Source organism: Zea mays, chromosome 9 (genome assembly GCF_902167145.1).
Source record: "Zea mays cultivar B73 chromosome 9, Zm-B73-REFERENCE-NAM-5.0, whole genome shotgun sequence".
In the NCBI taxonomy this organism is placed as follows: Eukaryota; Viridiplantae; Streptophyta; class Magnoliopsida; order Poales; family Poaceae; genus Zea; species Zea mays.
The window spans coordinates 137,986,870-138,007,809 of record NC_050104.1 but is presented as its reverse complement, the minus strand read 5'-3'; the positions used below and the strand labels follow the sequence as shown (position 1 = coordinate 138,007,809).

The following is a 20,940-nucleotide window of genomic DNA, read 5'->3' as shown; positions in this document are numbered from 1 at the left end:
CGTGGGTACGGATCCATGAAACTCTGCAGCACGAATGCTGTGGGAAACAGGGGATCGCGAGATCCAGGCTGGCAAATCTGTCTGCGATGACACCGTCCCTGGCCTGCCCGTGGCTGCTGCAAACAGGAGCTACCCGGCGGCGACGCGGCGTCCAGCACGAGTTGGCGTGCGGCGTAGCGTAGATCTCCATCGCGAGAACACGCAGGAGCAGCGACTGCAGGTGGCGTGCCAGGCCGGGCCGACGTTCGACTGAGGAAACGCCTCGTCGACGATATTTGCCTCTTCGGAAGGGAATCACACCAGTGTGATGGATGGACCTCCGTCTCGGTAGGCGCGGCTGCTGGCGCGCCTGGCGGTCCCTGCGCGAGTGCATCTTCTAACGTAGGTGTGGCCCTGTGCGGGCGTGGGCGCGCCTTTCGGTGTGGGCACGAGCACGGGCACAGCACCACGACGACAATGACAGTTCATCGCGCATGGATCACAACTAGTGCACAACAACAGATTAAGAACAGTAAACATACCGTTCCATTACGTAGAGGAAAAATCGAAGCCTGTCGCGTAGGACAGTTCGGCTAGACCGATGACCTGCCGGTTTGACGTAGAGTTGATGCAGATCTGATCCATAGCAACGTCGAGGTAGAGCGTGCTGATAACGTGTTGAGAACTACGTTACCACGGATCACCAGATCCGCTCTCTTCCCTCCCGTCAGCAGTAGAGGCGCAAGAAGCTGTAGAGAACTCGTCTCCCTTCCCATAAGCACGACAGAGGAAACACACGGGACACTAGATATAGGGTTGGGCCTCTGGCCTCTTTCTAATCTCTGTAATATGATGGGGTGTACATGTTCCTTATATAGAGATGTGAGACCCCTCAGGGGCAAAGCCGGTATTTGCCCATATAACCCTAACTAGGGTTACTTAACACTTTGTATTTTACGCCTCGTTTCCCCCTCCTTCCATTAAAAAAAAAACACACCCAGACACCCTCCCCCCAACTCCACCCGCTTCCTTCGCTTCCCTTCACCCCCACTCCACCAAACCCTCACGTCGCTGGGACTGGGCAGCGCAGAGCAGAGTAGCAGACAGAGCACAGCGGAGCAGAAGGTGGCGAGTGGAAGCAAATGGGGAATGAGTGGCGGCAAATGGGCAATGAGTGGCGGCGGCGGTAGTAGCTAGCATAGCATCCTCCTCGCCTTTTCTTCTCCCCGCCCTCTCGCGCTCTGGTTGTTGCAGCCAGTGGGAGCGAGAGGACTCGTGCTGCCTCCGTCGCTTCTCCGGCACGCCTCCCTCGCCCGGATCTGCGCCGCTCGCGTGGGATCCTGAGCTCCGGGTTGGAGAGCTCTCGCGTTCCGGGTGGGAATTTCGTCGGTCGGTTGATGGGTCGGTGGGTGTTGGTTGCGTTCAACTCGTGCTGATTTGCGCTTGCTTGGTGTACTGGTTGAATGACAGGTCAGGTGACGGTGATGGAGCCCGCGGTGGCTACGGCGGGTGAAGGGCAGCGGTTCAAGCGGATTTCGCGGCAGGCGTGGTCGGGGAACCTGGAACTGGATCCTTTGGTACGTCTCGCTAACTCCCTGCTCGTCCGTGCTTGTGGCCCAGGGTGGCTGATTTGATGGCGCCGGTGTGATTTTATTGGTTTTTTTTTTTGGGGAGGGGGGGGGGGATTGCTGTGTTGTTGTGTAGTCACTAGTCAACGTAGTGTTGAGGGAAGCGCGAGGCGTCTGAAATGCGGTTGAATGGCGGACGGGATCTCAATGTCATGCTGCTTGGTGGTTAGGGTTTAGGGGTTTCTGAATGCGTTAATGCTAGCTTCGGTGAAAGCTCCCCCCCCCTCCCCCCTCGAATATGCGGAAGAGCTGCACATGCACATTAATAAATTATATTAAGAAGGAGAAAAATGCCCAAAATTATGACCACGTCCATAAAAAACACAACTATTTCGATGTTTCTAGATCATCCAAGCACTAAGAACAACAGGCAACTGTAGCCCTTTCTCAACTGATCGGCGACTCTTGAGCTACTCATTCTGCTGTGGGCATAGATTTTGGAGGCCACCAAGCTTGAGCAGCTCAAACCAGATTTGTCTGGAGAAAAAACACTCCACAAGCATGTGATTGACGCTCTCCGCTTCTCTTGATCACAAAGGGTACAACGCTCTAGATGCGAAAGCCCACACTTAGCTAGTCTGTCTCTACAGTCCAACATCTGTCACGCTCAACAAGCCACATGAAAAACCTACATTTACCAGGTGCCCAGGTCTTCCACACACTCTCAGCAGGCTCAAAAGCAACTGAGCCCTGAAATAAGGCTCTGTAGGCCGAGCCACCAGAGTAAGCGCCAGATGCACTAAATTTCCACTTGTGCCTATCAGTGACATCATTTTGCATAGCAAAAACAGCAAGGATTTCTCAAAGGTCCAGAAAATCAGCAAGGACTTCACAAAGGTCCAGAAAATCAGCGAGGACCCTAAAAGTTATAGCACCATGCAAATCTGATATCCAATGGCCATTAGGTAGATCATCACAGACTAGTCTTTTGTTAGCGACATGGGGAGGAACATTATCAAAGAGGGCTGGCGCAATCTCCTTGATACATAGAGGGTGTTTGGCATGGCTCCAGAGCAAAACTCCAAGGAACAGCTAGCTAAACACCCCAACTCTAGAATTGTAAACTCTATGAAGTTTTGAGAGCTACAATACAATTTTTTGGAGCATCTTTTCTGCTACTCTGAAATCCTTAAAAAAGCAACCTAGACATTGAGTATGAAGGTTGCCACTGGTTATGAGAAAACAACCTAGACTCCGGATCAAAACTGCTCCACCCTGAGTTTTGGAGCAGAACTTCTCTGAAGTGGAGCAGAGCTATGCCAAACACCCCATAGCTCAGGAGTATAAACCGATGTCAGTGACGCTTAGTGGTGCAGTGCCACAAGTATCGCATTGCTAAGGTGAAACCTGCATTTTGTGCTGCACAAGGATCTTCGAATTGCTTGGAGTCTTCAGTTGGGTTATCCATGTTGGATAAATAATAGCTGTATATGTTCGGTACTCAAAGTGTGTATTATTATTTTTTGGATTGGTACTATTCGGGAATTATTTTCTACAAATGGATCATTTTGGCACGAAAACAGAGGGCTACAACATGCCTTTTTTGTTCTTTGTTGTGCGCATGGCATTTTGTGATAGAATTACCCAACCGTTTCAATAGCCAAAATTGGCATTAGGCTATCCCTAGCAGCTTACCCATTCCCATATCCATATTCAAACTCTACTATGTGAACAGTGCAGCCTACAATAGAAAACAGTGTAAAACAGTGTCTTAGCTGACCATATGGGTAAACTGCTGAACAAGGTCTTATAAATGTGCTTGCACATGTGTTGGTCAGGATCATTGAGGTAATGCGGAGGCAGCCTGGGTGATTTTAAAAGCATTTATTATCCCCTGCGCATTAGTGCAGTCCATTCTGTCGCTAGTAATTCATTTTCTTCTTTTATTATAGCTCCAAAATCAAGCAACGATTCTTGATTTAAGAGTTTCAGGTGATGCCAAAGAGCTAAGTATCTTTTCATCTGACAGAAACTAAGCACCGTTTCTATTTTCAGCTTAATGAAAGCTTAGATCAGTGGCCACATCTAAATGATCTGGTACAGTGCTACAAGGCTGATTTTGTGAAGGATGACTGCAAATATGGACGCTATGAGAGTGTTGCACCACCATCTTTCCAAAATCAAATTTTCGAGGGACCTGATACAGACATAGAAACAGGTAATCCATCTTCCTTGCTGCCAAATGGCTGTATTAATTTCACATGTATCTTGGAAAAGTTTTATATTCTTGCTCTGTGTCACAGAATTGCAGCTTTGCAACGCAAGACATTTCAAGCCTGAAGATCCTACCGAAGATGATATGCCAAGCACCTCAGGGAGGCAAATGTATGAAACCGAATCATCTGCTTCATCTTCAAAAGTGGTAAGGGCATCGTCTCTGGACTTCTGTACTGGATAGATTTGTCCTTTGCTTCCCATGTTTTCTTTTGTGCTGGCCTATAGTCTGCAATTAATCTTAGTGCTTTTATAATGGGCTACTCACATTGGATAAGAACTATGTCATGCTTGATTCTTTATGTATTTTTTGTCAGTAATCCTTCGCGTCCAATCACTTTTAGTACCTTTTCCACCGCTTTCTGATTTCCTTTGCTTCCTGTGCAAACGATTTCTGTCAATGGAGCTATAATACTGGTTGAAGACCGGTAAAATCATTTTAAGCCTTTCGAAATAACATACCATGTGTTTTTATTCTTTAAAGCTCTCATGTGACAATTTTTCCTCCAAGTTATTGCAATCAGTATCAATTCTCATCTTGATGTTGAACATTAACAGTATCTTTATCATCTGTGTTTTTCTCAGCACTGTAGTCTGTCACCACTGCCAGCATATGAGCCTGCATTTGATTGGGAGAATGAGAGGTCTTTGATATTTGGCCAAAGGGTGCCAGAAAGTATACCAGCAATAAGCAACAGGTTGCTTCAGCCCACAGACTAAACCAATGCATCCATCATTTCTCTCTCCCCACCCCTTCTTCTGGTGATCAATGCTTATTAATTAATCCCGTTTTAAATTGTTTTGCACTGTTTATAGTGGCTTGAAGATAACTGTCAAGGTACTATCTTTGTCATTCCAAGCTGGATTAGTTGGTGAGCAAAACTAGAATATTTTGTGATTGCTTCTTAACTTCTTTACTGTAATTTATCTCATTTACACTCAACCGCACAATCTTAACTTTCTGTTTTCACGATCTATCATGTGTGTTTAGAACCTTTCAGTGGAACGATTTGCTTGTATAACAGAGATAGAAGAGAAAAACTGTCAGAAGACTTCTACTTTCACATACTTCCAACAGATATGCAGGATGTAAGCTCTCAATGCAAGTTGCTTTCTTCTTCTTGTTTTATATCTGCATATATAGAATATTGTAGCATGTTTGTTAAGTTTACACTAATCAAATTTCTATTATTACTGATCATTTAACTTCCTCTGGGCTTAACAGGCTCAGGGTTCTTTGGATCGTCGAGGCGTTTTTTCATTGGACACACCTTCACCATCAGTCTGCCTTTTGATTCAATTGGAAAAGGCTGCTACTGAAGAAGGGGGAGTAACACCTTCTGTTTATTCTCGTAAAGAGCCTGTAAGTTAAAAAGCGTTATTCATTATAATATTAGTGTTGTGCTGCCTACATCGATTGCGTGTTCTCATGTTATTCCTGCACCCATTCTTTGTCAGGTGCACTTAGCTGAGAAAGAGAAGCAAAAGCTGCAAGTATGGTCTCGAATTATGCCTTGTAAAGAGTCATTTGCATGGGCCATGATTCCTCTGTTTGAAGGTAACCATGCGGGTGGTCTTAGTGATGCTGCTTCTCCTAGCAGTCCTTTAGCAACAAGTTTACCAGGATCAACTTCTCAAGATAGTATTGTGGACCCTATTTTAAAGCTTACTTTAGATGGAAAAGTAAACCATTACTCGAGTGGAAGCTCAGTTATTGTAGAGATATCAAACCTAAACAAAGTGAAGGAAAGCTATATAGTGGACTCCCTCCAAGTAAGAAGGATCAGTGCAGCACATGCAGTTAATATTTGTAATTTGTTATGCTAAATAGTTATAACTTTTGTCTCCTATAGGATCCAAAACGGAAAGTACATAAACCAGTGAAAGGTGTATTGAGATTAGAAGTGGAAAAACTTCATGGTGGCCACAATGATGTGGATAACACTTCTGAAGGCGGAAGCATGGCCAATGATTTGAATGATGCTGGTGACATCAATAATGGCAGAAGCAACAGAAGTAGCTTTGATGGGATTCACAGTTTTGTGAATTCTATTGCCATTGCCCAGAAAGATGCTCATCACAATGGAATCATTTCTAATGCTGAGAATGGTGACAATGTAAGTGGCTGGGTACTGGTCATATAGGATAACACTTTTCTGTTCATTTGTGATACATTCTTGTGTTATTCATGTTGTTCTGCTTAGAGGAGATGCACTTTCTTATTGCAGTTTGAAGCTTTTGACTTTCGGATGCTGACCCGAAGTGAGCCGTTTTCACAACTTTTTCATTGCCTCTATGTGTACCCATTGACTGTTAGCTTGAGCCGCAAAAGAAACCTGTTTGTTAGAGTGGAACTGAGAAAGGACGATTCTGACATCCGAAAGCCTCCATTAGAGGTTTGCTTGCTGAATTATTTGTCCTGATGTTGAATGTTGGTGTCTATTCAAACATCCTTATCCATTAGAGACGTGGGCTTCCAGGCTGTTCATCCTAGGGAGCGGAATATGATGCTACAGAAGTGGGGCCATACACAGATTGCTGTTGGAACAAGAATGGCTTCCTACCATGATGAAGTTAAAATCAGCCTACCTGCTCTTTTGACACCCCAGCATCATCTTGTGTTCACATTTTTCCATGTAGATCTTCAAATGAAACTTGAAGCACCAAAACCAGTATGCAGCATGTTGCTTATTAGTATGGATTATGCTTAGTTGTTTAGTTTGCTCATTTCTGACATGTTCTTTATTTCTTCAGGTGATCGTTGGGCATTCTGTACTTCCACTGTCGACACATATTCAGTATGCATCATCTACTCAATTATTTTTCAGTGTAGTAGCAACATTATATTACTCTTTGTCACTTGTCAGCTGCTTCCAATATGAGACCACATCCCATTCTCAGCCATTACTGTTTTAGCCTTTGAACTTATTCAATTTATGTGATCCATAGCTAATATCATGTAAGTGCATGAAGTTAGTATGCTTAGGGACAATAGTTCATATGCTGCACTCCTTCCATTCTTTCCTTTAAACTTTTGTAAGCATTTCTTATTTAAAACTATCGAAAATATAATTATTTGAAAGCATTTTTAAGAAAAAGTCGTTAATAACATTTTCTGGAACACATCTTCATAGTTTGTGTATCTCCCTTAGGTCCCCTAAGGCCTGCGGTTCCATGTCTCTAAATTTGCTAAGTACTCCCTCTGTCCCAATAAAAAAATGTAAATATCAAGTATTGGGGCCAAATTAGTTTTGAAATTATGCATGTGCCCCTCCCACGTGCTGGTTCGTAGAAGCAATAGTTGCATCGGAACAGTTCTGCACAAGTTCAGAATATTATTTTACTCATCAGGCAAACAACCAGAGGTGTGTGGATGAGAATGACTGTGGAGATGGATGACTAGGGTTGCTTGGCAGTGGGTGCATTTGGGGACTTATTTTTTTGACAGACGGATCCCACACGAAAAGCTGGTGTCTGCAGTACTACATTTACATTCTTTTCTGGACAAGTTTTGAACCTCACGATTCCATTCTTTTTAGGACGAGTGAAATTTACCACAGGTCCTGTAGGTGTCATATAAGCCCCTAAAATATCAAAATGTATTATTTAAGTCCCTAAAGTTAGTTCGGGTCTCATCTAGATCCAAATGGGTGTTTACTGAACTGGTACTGATGTGGTATGCTGACTCAACGCATAGATGGATCTGATAGATGTGACCCATGTGCGGCAAGGCCCAATCTTAGAAAATTTGTATCTTTTTCATACGGCCTCAGATGAAGACGATTCTTATATGAAAATTGTTGCCCTCGGTGGATCTATAACTTTCTAGTTGAGGTTTTATTTTTTCATTTGAGATTGTTAAGATGCTCAAAAAACATTATAAAGTTTTAGCAGCATATTAACCATGCACCAAACTTGTACCTTAGAAAAATCTTATCTTTTTTTTGTATGGTGTTGGATAAAGATGCTTTATGTATGAAATTGTAGCTCTCGATCAGATATATATATTCATAGTTTTGAATCTTGTCATTCGAAATACAACCTCATCGAGAGCTATGAATATATTGATCCCATTGAGAGCTATAATTTTTATATACAAATCATCTTTAGCCAACAACATATAAGAAAGATGATGTCTCCTAGGTGACAAGCTTGGTACATGATTAATTTGCTCCTGAAAATTTATATTATTTTTTGAGCATCTTAGCAACCTCATTACCTCAAATGACAAAATTCAAAACTCTGAATATGTAGATCTCATGAAGAGCTACAATTTTCATATACAACAAGAAAGATATGATTTTTCTAAGTCGACAAGTTTGGTACACAATTAATATGCTGCTGAAACTTTATAATATTTTTTGACGATCTCAAATGAAACAAACTCAAAACTAGAAATTTATATATCTTATCGAGGGCTACAATTTTCATATAAGAATCATCTAAGACCGTCTTGTCGTTGACGCGTTGGTCCATATGTTAGAGCTATCTAAGCACCGAGTTTGTATGCCACGTCAGCTAGCATGTCGGGTAAACTTTTGTTTGGACCTGGATGAAATCCGAACTAACTTTAGGGACCCCAAAATGCATTTTAGACTTTTGGGACTTATATGGCACCTACAGTCAACTTCAGGGATCTGTGGCGAATTTCACTCTTCTGGGACAGAGGGAGTAGTTCACTTGAGGTTCAAACCCTCCCTGATTAGCGTTAATCTGTCTACTTGGCATCCAGAAGGTGTCACTCCTCTATGGCAGGTGTTGCTCAATCAGCAACAGTGCTTAGATTTGTTTTATACTAATGGAGCACTGCAGTGATACATGATTTACTAACATGGATGTGTATTGTATGTCACCTTTTTGACTATGCTAAAGAAAATTGTGGTCAAGTGATAATCAATTGGAACTGATACACTGCAACTTTTCTGCATCTATTAGGTTACTTTCAGATGTATCCTTGCCAATTTTGAGAGAGCTCGTTCCACATTACCTGCAGGGAAGTGGAAAGGTCTGCTTCTTGATTATCTGTTTCTCGGTTCCACCTTAATCACAGAAATTCCATCTATGTAAGTATCTGTGGTTAGATTCTTCTCTAATTTTCATTTTTTATACAGGAGAGAATGGACTATCTGGAAGATGGAAAAACTGTTTTCAAGTTGCGTTTAAGGCTCTGTTCTTCATTGTTCCCGGTTAATGAAAGGATAAGAGACTTTTTTGTTGAATATGACCGCCATACTCTACATACAAGTCCCCCATGGGGTTCTGAGCTTCTTGAGGTAACTATTCTGCTTCTGGCCAACTTAATGTGGAGGGTTGATGTTTTTGCTTTCATAATTAAAACAGAAGCTAGAGATTTTGCTTTTGTGGTTAGCAGATGTTTTATCTTCTGTGCTTATATGTCTAGAAGTAGCCAAATATAATCAAGTTTTAGAAGGCAGCGGAACCTATTTTTCCTTTCTTTTCCTAACACCAATTTTCTTTATGAAAGATGGTTTAGGGTTAGTAATTTTTCTTTGTAATTTATTTTCCTCAAAGAATTGTTTCCTTGCATTGCTTTTGCATAACCTTCCATGTTAAAAGTACTTTGCAGTAGATACCAGTGCTATACACTGACTGATTTCGGGATGAGATTTTTGCAGGCCATAAATAGTTTGAAAAACGTTGAATCTACTGCATTATTACAATTTCTGCAACCAATACTTAACATGCTGCTTCATCTTATTGGCGATGGCGGTGAGACCCTTCAGGTTGTTGGTTCGTTACATCTTGTGCATAATTATTTTACACAATTTTCTGAACCTACATATTGTAACTGAATATACTCTGTCATATATATTTACACTTGGTATTCTATGCTAATGTATTTATGACTACAACATTGTTGTTTTGCAGGTTGCTGCGTTTCGAGCCATGGTTAACATTTTAACCCGGTAATTTTGATTTTTCTTGTTTTATTGAAGTTACTACTACCATTTTTGCTATGCTTGTTTCCCTATTAAGTACTACGTCCTTCCAAATTATAAGTCGTTCTGGCTTTTTTTAGATGCATAACTTTTATTACTTATCTAGACATGATGCATATGTATATGTACATAGCAAAAACTATGTACCTAGAAAAGCCATTATGACTTACAATTTGGAACAGAGGGAGTACTTGGCTACCAACAATCCATGTGGATTGAACTTCTTGAATTCCTATTCTCTGTCGTTTTTTCTGGAACGAGCAGGAGAGCTGCACATCTTTATATTAGAGAGAGAAAATAGACTTACAACAGGGACACAATTCTAAACAAAAGAAAAAGATTACAAAAGAGTAAAAGGACTCCATCCAACACTTCTCATGAAGTTAGGAAGTCCAAGCTGACCCAAACCCTTGGCGCCAACCATGATCCAACAAGCAAGTTCATCACTGAACTGTTGCTGCACCTTCTGAATGGAGGGAAGATGCGAAAGGGCCTCTAGCGTAATGGTTAAGGCTTTCAAGTAGCACCTCCAGGTCCTGGGTTCGATCCTCCTAGGGGGTGAATTTTTGGTTTGGTTAAACAAAATCCCCTCGCTGTGCCCCGCCCGCTACCGGCCTGCGCGTCACCCTCCGGCTGGGCCGTTGTAGAGTGGGCGGTGACAGTTCGTTAGTGATGGGGTGCCAGGGTTCAGGGATTTTCTTGGTTGGGACCATGTTTTGATCTCTTTTTAATATAATACTAGGAGGATGGTCTTTTCCTCCCCGGTCGATGTTTTTTTGAATGGAGGGAAGATCCCCATAAAAAACCGTTATATTCCTCTGCAGCCAAAGCACCAAGCACCCAAAATGATGGCGTTGTTGATCCCTTTTCTCTTTTCTTTCCTTATGCACTTGCTGGTCCTCCTCCATTCCTCAAACGAATCTTCATCAGCCCTAGGTGAGAGGTGACACATCCCAAAGGAAGCAAAGAGATGATACCAGAATTGCCTGGCGAAAACACAACTAGTGAGGATGTGTTGTATCGTTTCGCTTTCCTGGTCGCACAAGAGGCAACTGCCCGGGTGCTGCAGTCCTCTCTTCTCCAGATTATCAACAGTCCAACATTTGTTTCTCATTGCTAGCCAAAGGAAGAACTTGCATTTCTGGGGAGCCCAAGACCTCCAAAGTCTTAGACCCCCAGAAGAAGGCTCGATAACAAGATTTGGATGAGAAGGTCCCGTTTGAAGTATGCCTCTAAAGATGTCGATCACCTTCCTCAGTGAGGAACACATTCTCCAATAAATCCGAAAGGAGAAAATACTGCTGGATACCATTGATGGACAACACCGACTTGATATCCCTGACCTAGCCCCTGTTAGGTAGGCATTGAGCAACTGTTTTAGAGCATGCCACCTTAGGAGCAACCGCAGCAGCCACTTCTGGAGCCAAATCAGCAATGGTGTCCCCATTGAGCCATCGATCCTTCTAGAAAATCGTATTCCGCCCATTACCAACCAAGGTCACCACTGAGATGGCAAAGAAGCCACAAACTTGTTTCTGGATAGGAAACTTCAATCCGTTCCAGGGTTTAGAGGGGTCTGTTTTTTGAAACCAAAGCCATCCGAGTTGCAATGCCCAACCCATATAACGAAGATTCGGTACACCTAGTCCTCCAAGGCATAAAGGCCCTAGTCACCTTATCCCAAGCCACCAAGCAACTACCTCCATTAACCTCCTTCCTATAAACCGGAATGACAGATAAAACGGATTTGACAAGGGTTGTTCTTCTAGCAAGATTAAGAAGATTAGCCTTCCAGCTGGGAAGTCTATCAACAATCTTCTCCACCCAGTCCAAGAGGTCCGATCTTCTTAGCTTCCGGTTGGAGATGGGAAGTCCCTAGTATTTGCAGGGGAATGACCCAATTTGCATTGAAGGGGATTAGAACTGACTTGCAGAGTTGCATCATTACAACTTATAGGGATAGCCGAACTCTTTTGCATAGTGACTTTCAGCCCCAAAGCTTCACCAAAACCATGGTTATTAAAGCGTCGTTTAAACGACGATTAAGCGTCGTTTAAGCGCCAAAACGTGATTAGGAGTTAAAACGTCCGTACGTTTTAAAAAAATCGCGTAGAACGTCCGTTTTGGACGTTTAAGCGACGTTTAAACGTCGGAACACGCGTTTTGGACGTTTTAACCGTTCTGTGGACGTTCTAAGTGTTTGTGGGCCTTTAACCAACCAGCCACCAACTCAGATGCCAGCCCAGCTGCCTTGCCTGTAAGGATCACGCCCAGCCGCCAGCCAGCCGCCAGAGCCAGACGCGGGACGCCAGACGCCGGCCGTCCTCCACCGCCGCTCTGCAGGTAAGCCGCCGGTCCCCCTCCTCCCTCCTCCGGTCCTCCCTCTTCCCTCCACCTACAGGCGCCATGGTGCCATTGCTTCAGGTCCAGGCGCCGCCGCCCAGTGCAGCAATGCTCCAGCCGTTGCCCTTGCCCCCAGCCAGTGCGCAGTGCTCCAGCCGCCAGCCACCAGCCAGTGCGTAGTGCTCCAGCCAGCCGCCAGCAACCAGCCAGTGCGCAGTGAAGCAGCCACCAGCCAATTCGCAGTGCTCCAGCTGCCGCTGCCCAGTGTGGCTGCAACAGTATAAATGTATAATACAATTCTACTGTGTGTGTTGCAGGAAGCCACAAGCTAGGTATTGTCTGCCATTCTACTGATTTTGGGGGCATTTAGCTAAAGTGTGGCAGTGAATTTCAATTTCAATGGCAACAAATAGCTAAAGTGTGGTTGAACTTATGTTGTTGAACTTGACCTGTTTCTTTTTATGCTAATGCTATTTGGTTTGTGAACTCAACTTATGTATGAACTTATTCTATATTTGAAATTCTTGGTCAAGTCTGAAAAGACGTTTCAACGTTCGCTTAAACGTTTAAACGTTGAAAAGTTGGTTCATAACGTTTTAACGTTTTACCGCTTTAATAACCATGACCAAAACAGTCTAAAATGACCTTGGTGACCAAATATTTGCTGGAGGAGAGAAAATCAAGCGTTTGGATCAAGGGTGTCATTTTACTGGAAACCCCATATTGTCCTTGTATTTTGTAAAACGTATTATCTTCCTATGAACTTTAGCTACTAAAGATGGTCCGCATGTGTTAAATATCGGAATCCTGTTAACATGGCATGTACGTCCCGGTAAAAAAACATGGCCTGTACGTGTTAAATATTGGAATGCTGTACTGTGCTTCAGGGGTCCTCTTATGAATGGATACTAATCTTGGCTCTAATTAAGCTAATTCTAACTCTACCAAATATTCACTCCTCTATTGCTTTTAGATTTCACTTGCAAGTTACAGTCCAGATGTGAGAAGTTGTTTAGGTGGTCTGAGTAGCACTCCTCAGTCATGCGTTTGACTCCCCGTGGGAGCGGATTTCAGGCCGTGGTTAAAAAAATCCCCTCGTTTGTTCCATACCAAAGCACATGTCTAAGGCCTGGTCGCGGTCATGTTCTCACATGGGCTAGGGTGCCGCTATGTATGGGTGGGGTAGGGGTTCAGGGGTTTTCTTGTCTTGCGTGATAAGGTCTTCTTAATAATGGCAGTGGGCTGTCTTACCCTCGCAGGTCGAGTTTTTTTAGATGCGAGAAGTTGTTAAGCTTTGACATTATGGTGTATAGTTATCTTTTGAAGCATATTGCACAAGAATATGGTAACAGTGCCCTCTTAAGTATGGTTTTAATTTATGGGATCCAGTTATCTAAGAATACCATTTGTGATTCTTTTTCTTTAGCATCCGTCTTCCACTATCTACCCGCTACAGTAAATAGGAAAACTGTTAATTTTTGGTTTGCAACAGCTCAGCACTCACAAGTTAGGATCACACTTATATCTTAAATTGAATTACAGATTATTCATGTCTCTTGCAGTGTGCAGCAGGAGTCATCAGATGGGGCTGAGAGAAATAGATTCCTTATTAATTATGTTGATTTTGCTTTTGATGACTTCGGCGGTCGGCAAGCACCTGTGTATCCTGGTCTGTCTACTGTTTGGGGAAGTCTTGCTAGGAGTAAGGTTAGCCTGGATTCTCTAGTCTGAGCTATCTGTTATTATGTTTGTTGTGCTTGGTCTATCACTAATACATCTTTTACTTCCTATATCCTTGTTGGTAGTGGCTGTTGCTTTTGATCTCAAGCCTAGCCCAACTAGCTTGGGACTAAAAGGTTTTATTGTTTATTTTACTTGCTCTATCAATTATTTCCATGTTTAAATTGTATCTGCCATGTTACTTCTAAAATATCTCATATCTTGAATGCTGCCATGTTGCCACACCATTGTTTGACCACCCTGTATTTTGTAACTTATGAAGCCTCAAGAAATTCACATTGTTTCAATTTTTCAAATCAAAAGGGCTACAAGTAAAAGGGCAAACTGGGGTTGGATCCAGTGCTATGTTTGCAATTTCTCTATTATTTACAAATTTTCTTTACTCTGGATGACCAAGAGGCACTTCTGCTGTTCAGTCTTGTTGTAAACCAGTGTCTTTATTGCTCAAGAGGAAAGATTGCATCAGATTTGGGGGGAGAGGGAGAACCCCCACTCGCGACAGGCTCCTCAAGCTTGAAGGAGGAGTAGGCATCCTTGATGGGATGGTTGTAGAACACGATCTGGCTGTCGTCTTGATGAAGTACGACATCGAAACTGTTGTCAGATGCGTCGCAGTTGACGATGAACAAGGTGTTGAAGTAGGGCAGCTGGAGAGTGGGACCAACGAACAGGGCCTGATTGAGGGCGTTGAAGGCCTAAGCGGCAACAACATCCCAAGCGAAGGCTTCCTTCTTTAGCAGGAACGTGATCGGGCAGGCTACCAAATTGTAATTCTAGATGAATTTACGGTAGTAACTCGTGAGGTGAGGAAGTGTTGTAGACCCTTGACCGTCATCGGGCACGGCCAAGCCTGGACGACCTCTACCTTGGTTGGGTCCATGGCCGCGTCGCCCCTGGAGATGAATAGATGATGTAGCTCAAGTATGATATTGTCGCCTCTCACAAAAGAACACTTGCTAGCTTTGCAGCACGCTTGTGCTGATGTAGGAGGATGAGCCGGATGTGTTGTAAGTGCTCGACCCATGTGTTGCTGAAGATAAGAATGTCATAAAAAACTACAAACGCGAACCATCGGAGGTAGGCTCGTAGCACGTCATTTATCAGTGTCTGGAAGGTGGAGGGAGAATTGGTGAGCCCGAACGCATGATCAAGAACTCAAAGTAGCCATGATGCGTCTGGAACGTTGTCTCGGCGGTGCCGTTAGGGTGCATGAACACCTGGTGATAGCCGTTGTGGAGGCCCTCCTTGGTGAAGAAGCGACCCCCTTTGAGCTTGTCTAGCAGCTCGACGACCGGGATGGGGAACTTGTCCCTGACGATCTTGGTATTGATGGCACGACAGTCGACACAAAACTGCTAGGTCTCGTCTTTCATGCGGATGAGTAGGACTGGCGTGGAGAATGGAACCTTTAGGTCTTGTCTTTCTTGTGTACGAGTAGGATGGCGTGGAGAACGACGACGTACTGGGACTGATGATGCCATGGCGAAGCATGTCGGCACACTGCTTCTCGATCTCATCCTTTAGTAGTTGCGGATAGGTGGAGTCGACGACATGAGGTGGATGTGGTGGTCAAACGGCCATGCAGGAGGTAGATTCGTGCGTTCGGTGAAGATGTCCTCGAATTCGACCAGAAGGAGCTGCAAGATGTCGGTGGAATAAGTGAGCGCTTGCGGGTTGGGGCTGCCTATCCCCACCCACTTGACTCGATGGTCAAGACGCCAGAACTTCATGGAGAGGTGCGTAAAGTCCCAGACGATGGGCCCAAGGGTGCGCAACCAGTTGCACCCAAGCACCGCCTCATACCCCTTCAAGGCGATGACGAGGAAGTCGATGTACAACGGTTTGGTGTGGATGGAGAACGAGAGCACGAACCAAACCTCGAGGCAGGGCAGTCGCCCACTGTTGGCCACCCCACCGTTGTGCTGTTAGGAGCTGTGGGCATCAGGTTGAGATGGCGTGCGACCTGGGCACCAATGAAGTAGTGAGTGGAGCCTGAGTCGACTAGGGCCATGGTCGTTTGGTCCTGCACGTTTGGCCAGCCAAAAGGTCTCACCTGTACAAGTGCCAGACAAGGCATTGAGGGAGATCTCCGCGTCACTGTTGTTGTTGAAAGCATTGTCGAGGGGGTTAGCGTCGCCCACGTCATGCAGGTCTTCAGATGGCCCCTCGAGAATTTCTCCAGGCAGTTGAAGCAGAGGCTCTCTTCCCGGCGGTGGGCAGTCTCGTCAAGCGTGAGCCTGATCATGCACCCGCTAACATGGGGACGAGTCTTGAGTGGCGCCCTTGGAGCATCGACCGTAGCCTGGAGTTGAGGCGATGGACTCACAACAGGAAGCGTCACAAATGTCGTGGAGCGGTGTGAGCGATGTGCTGGCGGTGTGGCAGCCGAGGGCACCACCGTGTTGCGCTGTATATAGGCGTGGGCTAGGGCCGCTGACTCCTCCATGGTACTTGGTGCGTCCAGCTCGACGTTGGCCTAAAGCGGTTCGCCCAGTATTGCCATGAAGATGGAAATCTGCAGTGACTTAAAGGTCGTTGCAGCGGGTGAGGCACTGGTAGAACACGTCGACGTACTAGTTGAGCAATCCCTGAAGGCGAAGATGGCACAGCTCGCCCAGGAGATTGCTGCGCGTCGGGAGCCTGAAGCGGATGTCAGCGAGGTTGCAAAACGTGCCCAGGACGGGACACCTGGTTGTATTCCAGCCTGTAGTACTGTAATACTGTTGTTGAATGGCTCCCTGCATGTAGAATGAAGCCAACCATACCTTCTCTGGCTCAAGGGTGCATGCAATGCAACGCGGAAGAACTGCTCGTAGCGGTGGAGCCATGACAACGGGTCTTTGGAGCCGTCGTACTTGGGGAAACACAGCTTGTGAGTGGCGGTGTTGATGAAGGCGCTGGTCCTACCATCGGCCGTAGAGGATTTCGGCTGGAACACGGGCTGGTGCTGCTCACATGGCTTCTTGTAGCTGCCCACCATTGCTTCGGCTGGACATTGTTGACAGTGATGTGGAGACAACCCTGATCAGCCTTGAGGGAGACCTCAGTGGACAGGCCGGTCACCTTATCCTCCATGTCCATCAGCTGGCTGGTTTGCCAGTGATCTTGTGAAGCACTTCCTGCATGGTGGTGGTGAGGCACTGCAGCTGGGTGGAGAGGTTGTCAACAGTAGCAGAGTTGGTGGCATCGGCGGAGGACATGATGACGGCTGGGAGGTGGTGCAGGAAATGGTGGCAGCAGCTGGGAGGTGGCGCAGGGTGGTGGTGGGGTTGGGCGTCTGGGAGGTGGCGCAAGGGTGGTGTTGGTGCTGCACACAATATCTGTGGCTCTGATTACCAGGATGTTGTAAACCAGGTTGTTTATTGCTCAAGAGGAAGGATTACATCAGATTTGGGAGGAGAGGGAGAACCCCTACTTGCGGCAGGCTTAAGGGTATTTCTTCTCTGCCTCAGCCTTGCCACAGGACAGGAGCCCTCTATTTATAGCTCAACTCTCTAACAAATATAGCTATAATCCAGCCATATCTATTCCTATCTCTAGTGCTAATATCCTCAGCCACATCTCTAAAGATAGCAACTAACAGATCTATCTCTAGTGCTTATCTCCTTCAGTCCCTTTAGGCGCTGGCTGGGCTGGCTGCGCCTTCTCTGGCCAGGGCCGGCGGCTGTAGGTCTTGCCTATGAAGGCATCCACAACAAGTCTATTTTTTTGAAACATAATTACATGGTTGTACTGCTCTCACTAGTCACTACTTACTCTTTTGTCTTTTAGGCGAAAGGTTATAGAGTTGGTCCTGTGTATGATGATGTGTTGGCAATGGCTTGGTTTTTTCTGGAGCTTATTGTAAAATCAATGGGATTGGAACAAAGTCGTCTCTTCTACCACAACCTTCCATTAGGTACAATAACCGTATTGTTTAGCAACTGTTTTTATAAATCCCTACATGTATATTTAGTTCTAGAACAATTGATTGTTTCCGACCATGCTATAGGTGAAGATGTCCCACCGCTACAATTGAAAGAAGGTGTCTTCAGGTGCATCATGCAGCTCTTTGATTGCCTTCTAACTGAGGTTCATGAACGCTGTAAAAAGGGTTTAAGCTTGGCAAAACGCTTGAACAGCACGCTTGCTTTCTTTTGCTATGATCTTTTATCAATAATTGAGCCTCGCCAAGTTTTTGAGCTGGTAAGTTAGGAAATCATTTAAAGTTTGTGCTCTCTCCCTGGTTCTTTATTATTTATATTTATGTTTATTTATTCTCAGAGTGTCCCTGAATTGCAAAAGCACTAATGCTTTGCCACAAGAAAGTTTCTGTGCGCATCGATGTTTTATATGGTGCTGAAAACAAATGTATCTATTCTTCAGGTTTCGTTGTACATGGACAAGTTTGCAGGAGTTTGTCAAGCAGTCCTTCATGACTGCAAATTGACATTCCTGCAGATAATATGCGACCATGATCTATTCGTTGAGATGCCTGGGCGGGATCCCTCTGATAGGTAGTTTGTTGAAATATTGCATTTGCAAGCAGCTGTTGAGTGTTGACAATGCTGATATGTTTTCCGTATTTTCTTGAGGATGTAAATTTTCGAACTGTCTTACTAGTGAAGTTGCTAGATTGATTCTAGTGAAGTTGCTACCATATTTCTTTTCATGGACCACTAATTATTTTTTGAGCAGTAATTCTATTAAGATTCTAAACTTACCATCTGATCTGAAGTATTGCACTTGAATCACCCAACCTGTGTCTCTTGCTTTTAGATTTTAAATTAATCAACATAGATATGTTGACTTTGTCCTGGTCCAAGATGCCATCCAAACCAAACTTCTAAAACTGACCACAATCATACACTGAGTTTTTTTTATCATTCACATGAGAATGATACTACCTGATTCATCAGAAGTAGCATTGTATCTTTATCATATACTGCTAGAGAACTAATGGAAAATGGTTGCATAATCGGTCATGTCCATATCCTAACAACAAATGATCAGTCATATCCATGTCCACTCATGGATGGAGAACATTCTACATTTTTTCTCATGTAATCATGTTCATTTTTTGGGAACTGTGTTTTGAACAAAGCAATTTTGTTTTACAGAAACTATCTCTCGTCAGTTCTTATTCAAGAGATCTTTCTGACCTTAGACCATGATGATTTGTCTCAACGAGCGAAGGTAGGAAGCTCAGTTCTGAGAAAACAAAATTTATTTTTATTACCACGCTTTAGCAACCCTCCATATGAACTCAGAATTTTTTGAACATACATAAATTTGTAATAGGCAATAATATTCTTTATTATGTATAAACATACTGTTTTGCACCCCTCGCAGGCTGCTCGGATTCTGGTTGTCCTTATATGCAAACATGAATTTGATGCACGCTATCAAAAAAGTGAAGACAAGCTGTACATTGCTCAGCTGTACTTCTCTCTTATAGGGCAGGTATGTGCCTTGTACACTTCAAAACTAGCTATCATGTAATGATATCAGTAATCAACATGTTATTTGAGAAAATATGTTGTTCTTGTTATGAATAGCACTTGTATTCAATGAGACCCTAAGGCCAGCATATACACCAGTACAACATAGAGTCCTATCTATATACAATAGAGAAATAGAGTTGCAGTAGGAAAATAGAGTCCTATTTAACAGTTCCATCACATGATTTAGTATATGCTTCTTCTGATCACAAATATAAGTCCATATAGGTTTGCCCGAGTCAAACTTCAACTTTGTTTTGGATATATAATTTTTTTGGTATAGATCGGTCATCGGTAACACAAGATTGATACTGTTAGATTCATTATGAGAAATCACTTAGATGGACTTAGGCTATCTCCAGCAGCTTACTCATCCATATCTCTCATTTCAAACTCCATTATGCGAACAATGCAGTCTACAATGCAAAACAATGTTTTGTACGGTCATATGCACGATCTGCTGGCCATAGCCTTATATTTGTATCCGACGAAGATTATGATCCCGTATTCCCGTGCGTTTTATGTTGTAATACTACTATGGATGCCAGTCCAGTCACCAGTCAGAGCCCTTACTATGTACAGAGTGTTCACTACTATATTTGACCAATCCATAGCATGGTGCTCACTCTCTTCTATCAAATTGAAGCCGGCTGAAAGGAGATAGTGAGCATCAGGATATGGATTGGTCGAGGGCCCCCCTGACAACAACTCCATATAGGCTCTCACTTTACCCAACCTGAACCACCATGTTAGTCAAGCACACTCAAAAGCGCATGTGTCCATTGTTACCGTTGATGCGCCCCATCCCCATCGTGCCCCTTTTATCTCACATGATTTAGTATATGCTTTTTTTATCACAAATATAAGTCCATCTAGGTTTGCCTAAGTCAAACTTCTTCAACTTGGATTTGGATATTTTTTTTTGTATAGATTGGTCATCGGTAACACAATATTGTTAGAATCATTATGAGAAACCACTTAGATGGACTTATATTTGTGTCAGAGGAAGTGAAATATTTTCATTACATATTTCTTTGCTTATGAAAAATTACTCTTTGTTTTAGATCCTTGATGAGATGCCTGTTTTCTATAATCTGAATGCCATCGAAAAGCGTGAAGTGCTAGTTGTCATTTTGCAAATTGTAAGGAACTTGGATGATGCAACTCTTATCAAAGCATGGCAACAAAGCATTGCTAGAACCAGATTGTTCTTCAAGCTTCTTGAAGAATGTATAACCCATTTTGAGGTTAGTAGTATGAAGAGTTTTTAGAATTCCAAAAATATTTTCGGTATAAGAATAGCACTTCTACTGCCTATCAGAGTTATTATTAGTACTCCCTCCGTCCCAAATTATAATTTTGTTGACTTTTTTGTGCCAAGTTTGACTGGCTCGTCTTGTTCATTTTTTTTGCGAAAAAATAAAAAATCCAAATGCATACTTAAAGTATATAATATGCTAGAAGATATCACTGTAAAAATTAACAATAATTATGGAATTTTTTGAATAAGACGAGCCGGTCAAACTTAGGGTAAAAAGGTCAAACTAATTATAAATTGGAACGGAAGGAGTATTCTGTTAATGTGGGCTTTGATTT

At 43.6% G+C, this 20,940-nt stretch overlaps 1 protein-coding gene across 4 annotated transcripts in view; it reads left to right on the top strand.

Annotated features, from left to right (window-relative positions):
• Positions 1–924: 924 nt before the first annotated feature.
• The window catches only part of LOC103639174 (guanine nucleotide exchange factor SPIKE 1), a 29,033-nt gene continuing 9,017 nt past the window's right edge, over positions 925–20,940 (top strand). Inside the window, exons 1-24 of one of the 4 annotated variants that reach the window (XM_008661964.3) lie at positions 925–1,353; positions 1,450–1,556; positions 3,603–3,765; positions 3,851–3,969; positions 4,407–4,519; positions 4,638–4,693; positions 4,813–4,910; positions 5,047–5,184; positions 5,280–5,594; positions 5,675–5,938; positions 6,050–6,217; positions 6,302–6,493; positions 6,576–6,619; positions 8,757–8,826; positions 8,933–9,094; positions 9,458–9,565; positions 9,711–9,748; positions 13,687–13,831; positions 17,636–17,762; positions 17,856–18,049; positions 18,230–18,360; positions 18,964–19,039; positions 19,196–19,306; positions 20,409–20,591. In XM_008661964.3, coding sequence (XP_008660186.1) covers positions 1,464–1,556; positions 3,603–3,765; positions 3,851–3,969; positions 4,407–4,519; positions 4,638–4,693; positions 4,813–4,910; positions 5,047–5,184; positions 5,280–5,594; positions 5,675–5,938; positions 6,050–6,217; positions 6,302–6,493; positions 6,576–6,619; positions 8,757–8,826; positions 8,933–9,094; positions 9,458–9,565; positions 9,711–9,748; positions 13,687–13,831; positions 17,636–17,762; positions 17,856–18,049; positions 18,230–18,360; positions 18,964–19,039; positions 19,196–19,306; positions 20,409–20,591 — 3,108 coding nt within the window. In that variant the 5' untranslated portion in view covers positions 925–1,353; positions 1,450–1,463. Of the gene's footprint in view, positions 1,369–1,449; positions 1,557–3,602; positions 3,766–3,850; positions 3,970–4,406; positions 4,520–4,637; positions 4,694–4,812; positions 4,911–5,046; positions 5,185–5,279; positions 5,595–5,674; positions 5,939–6,049; positions 6,218–6,301; positions 6,494–6,575; positions 6,620–8,756; positions 8,827–8,932; positions 9,095–9,457; positions 9,566–9,710; positions 9,749–13,686; positions 13,832–17,635; positions 17,763–17,855; positions 18,050–18,229; positions 18,361–18,963; positions 19,040–19,195; positions 19,307–20,408; positions 20,592–20,940 lie in introns of all 4 variants that reach the window. The other 3 variants (XM_008661962.4, XM_008661963.4, XM_020544395.1) reach the window with 3 other exon arrangements.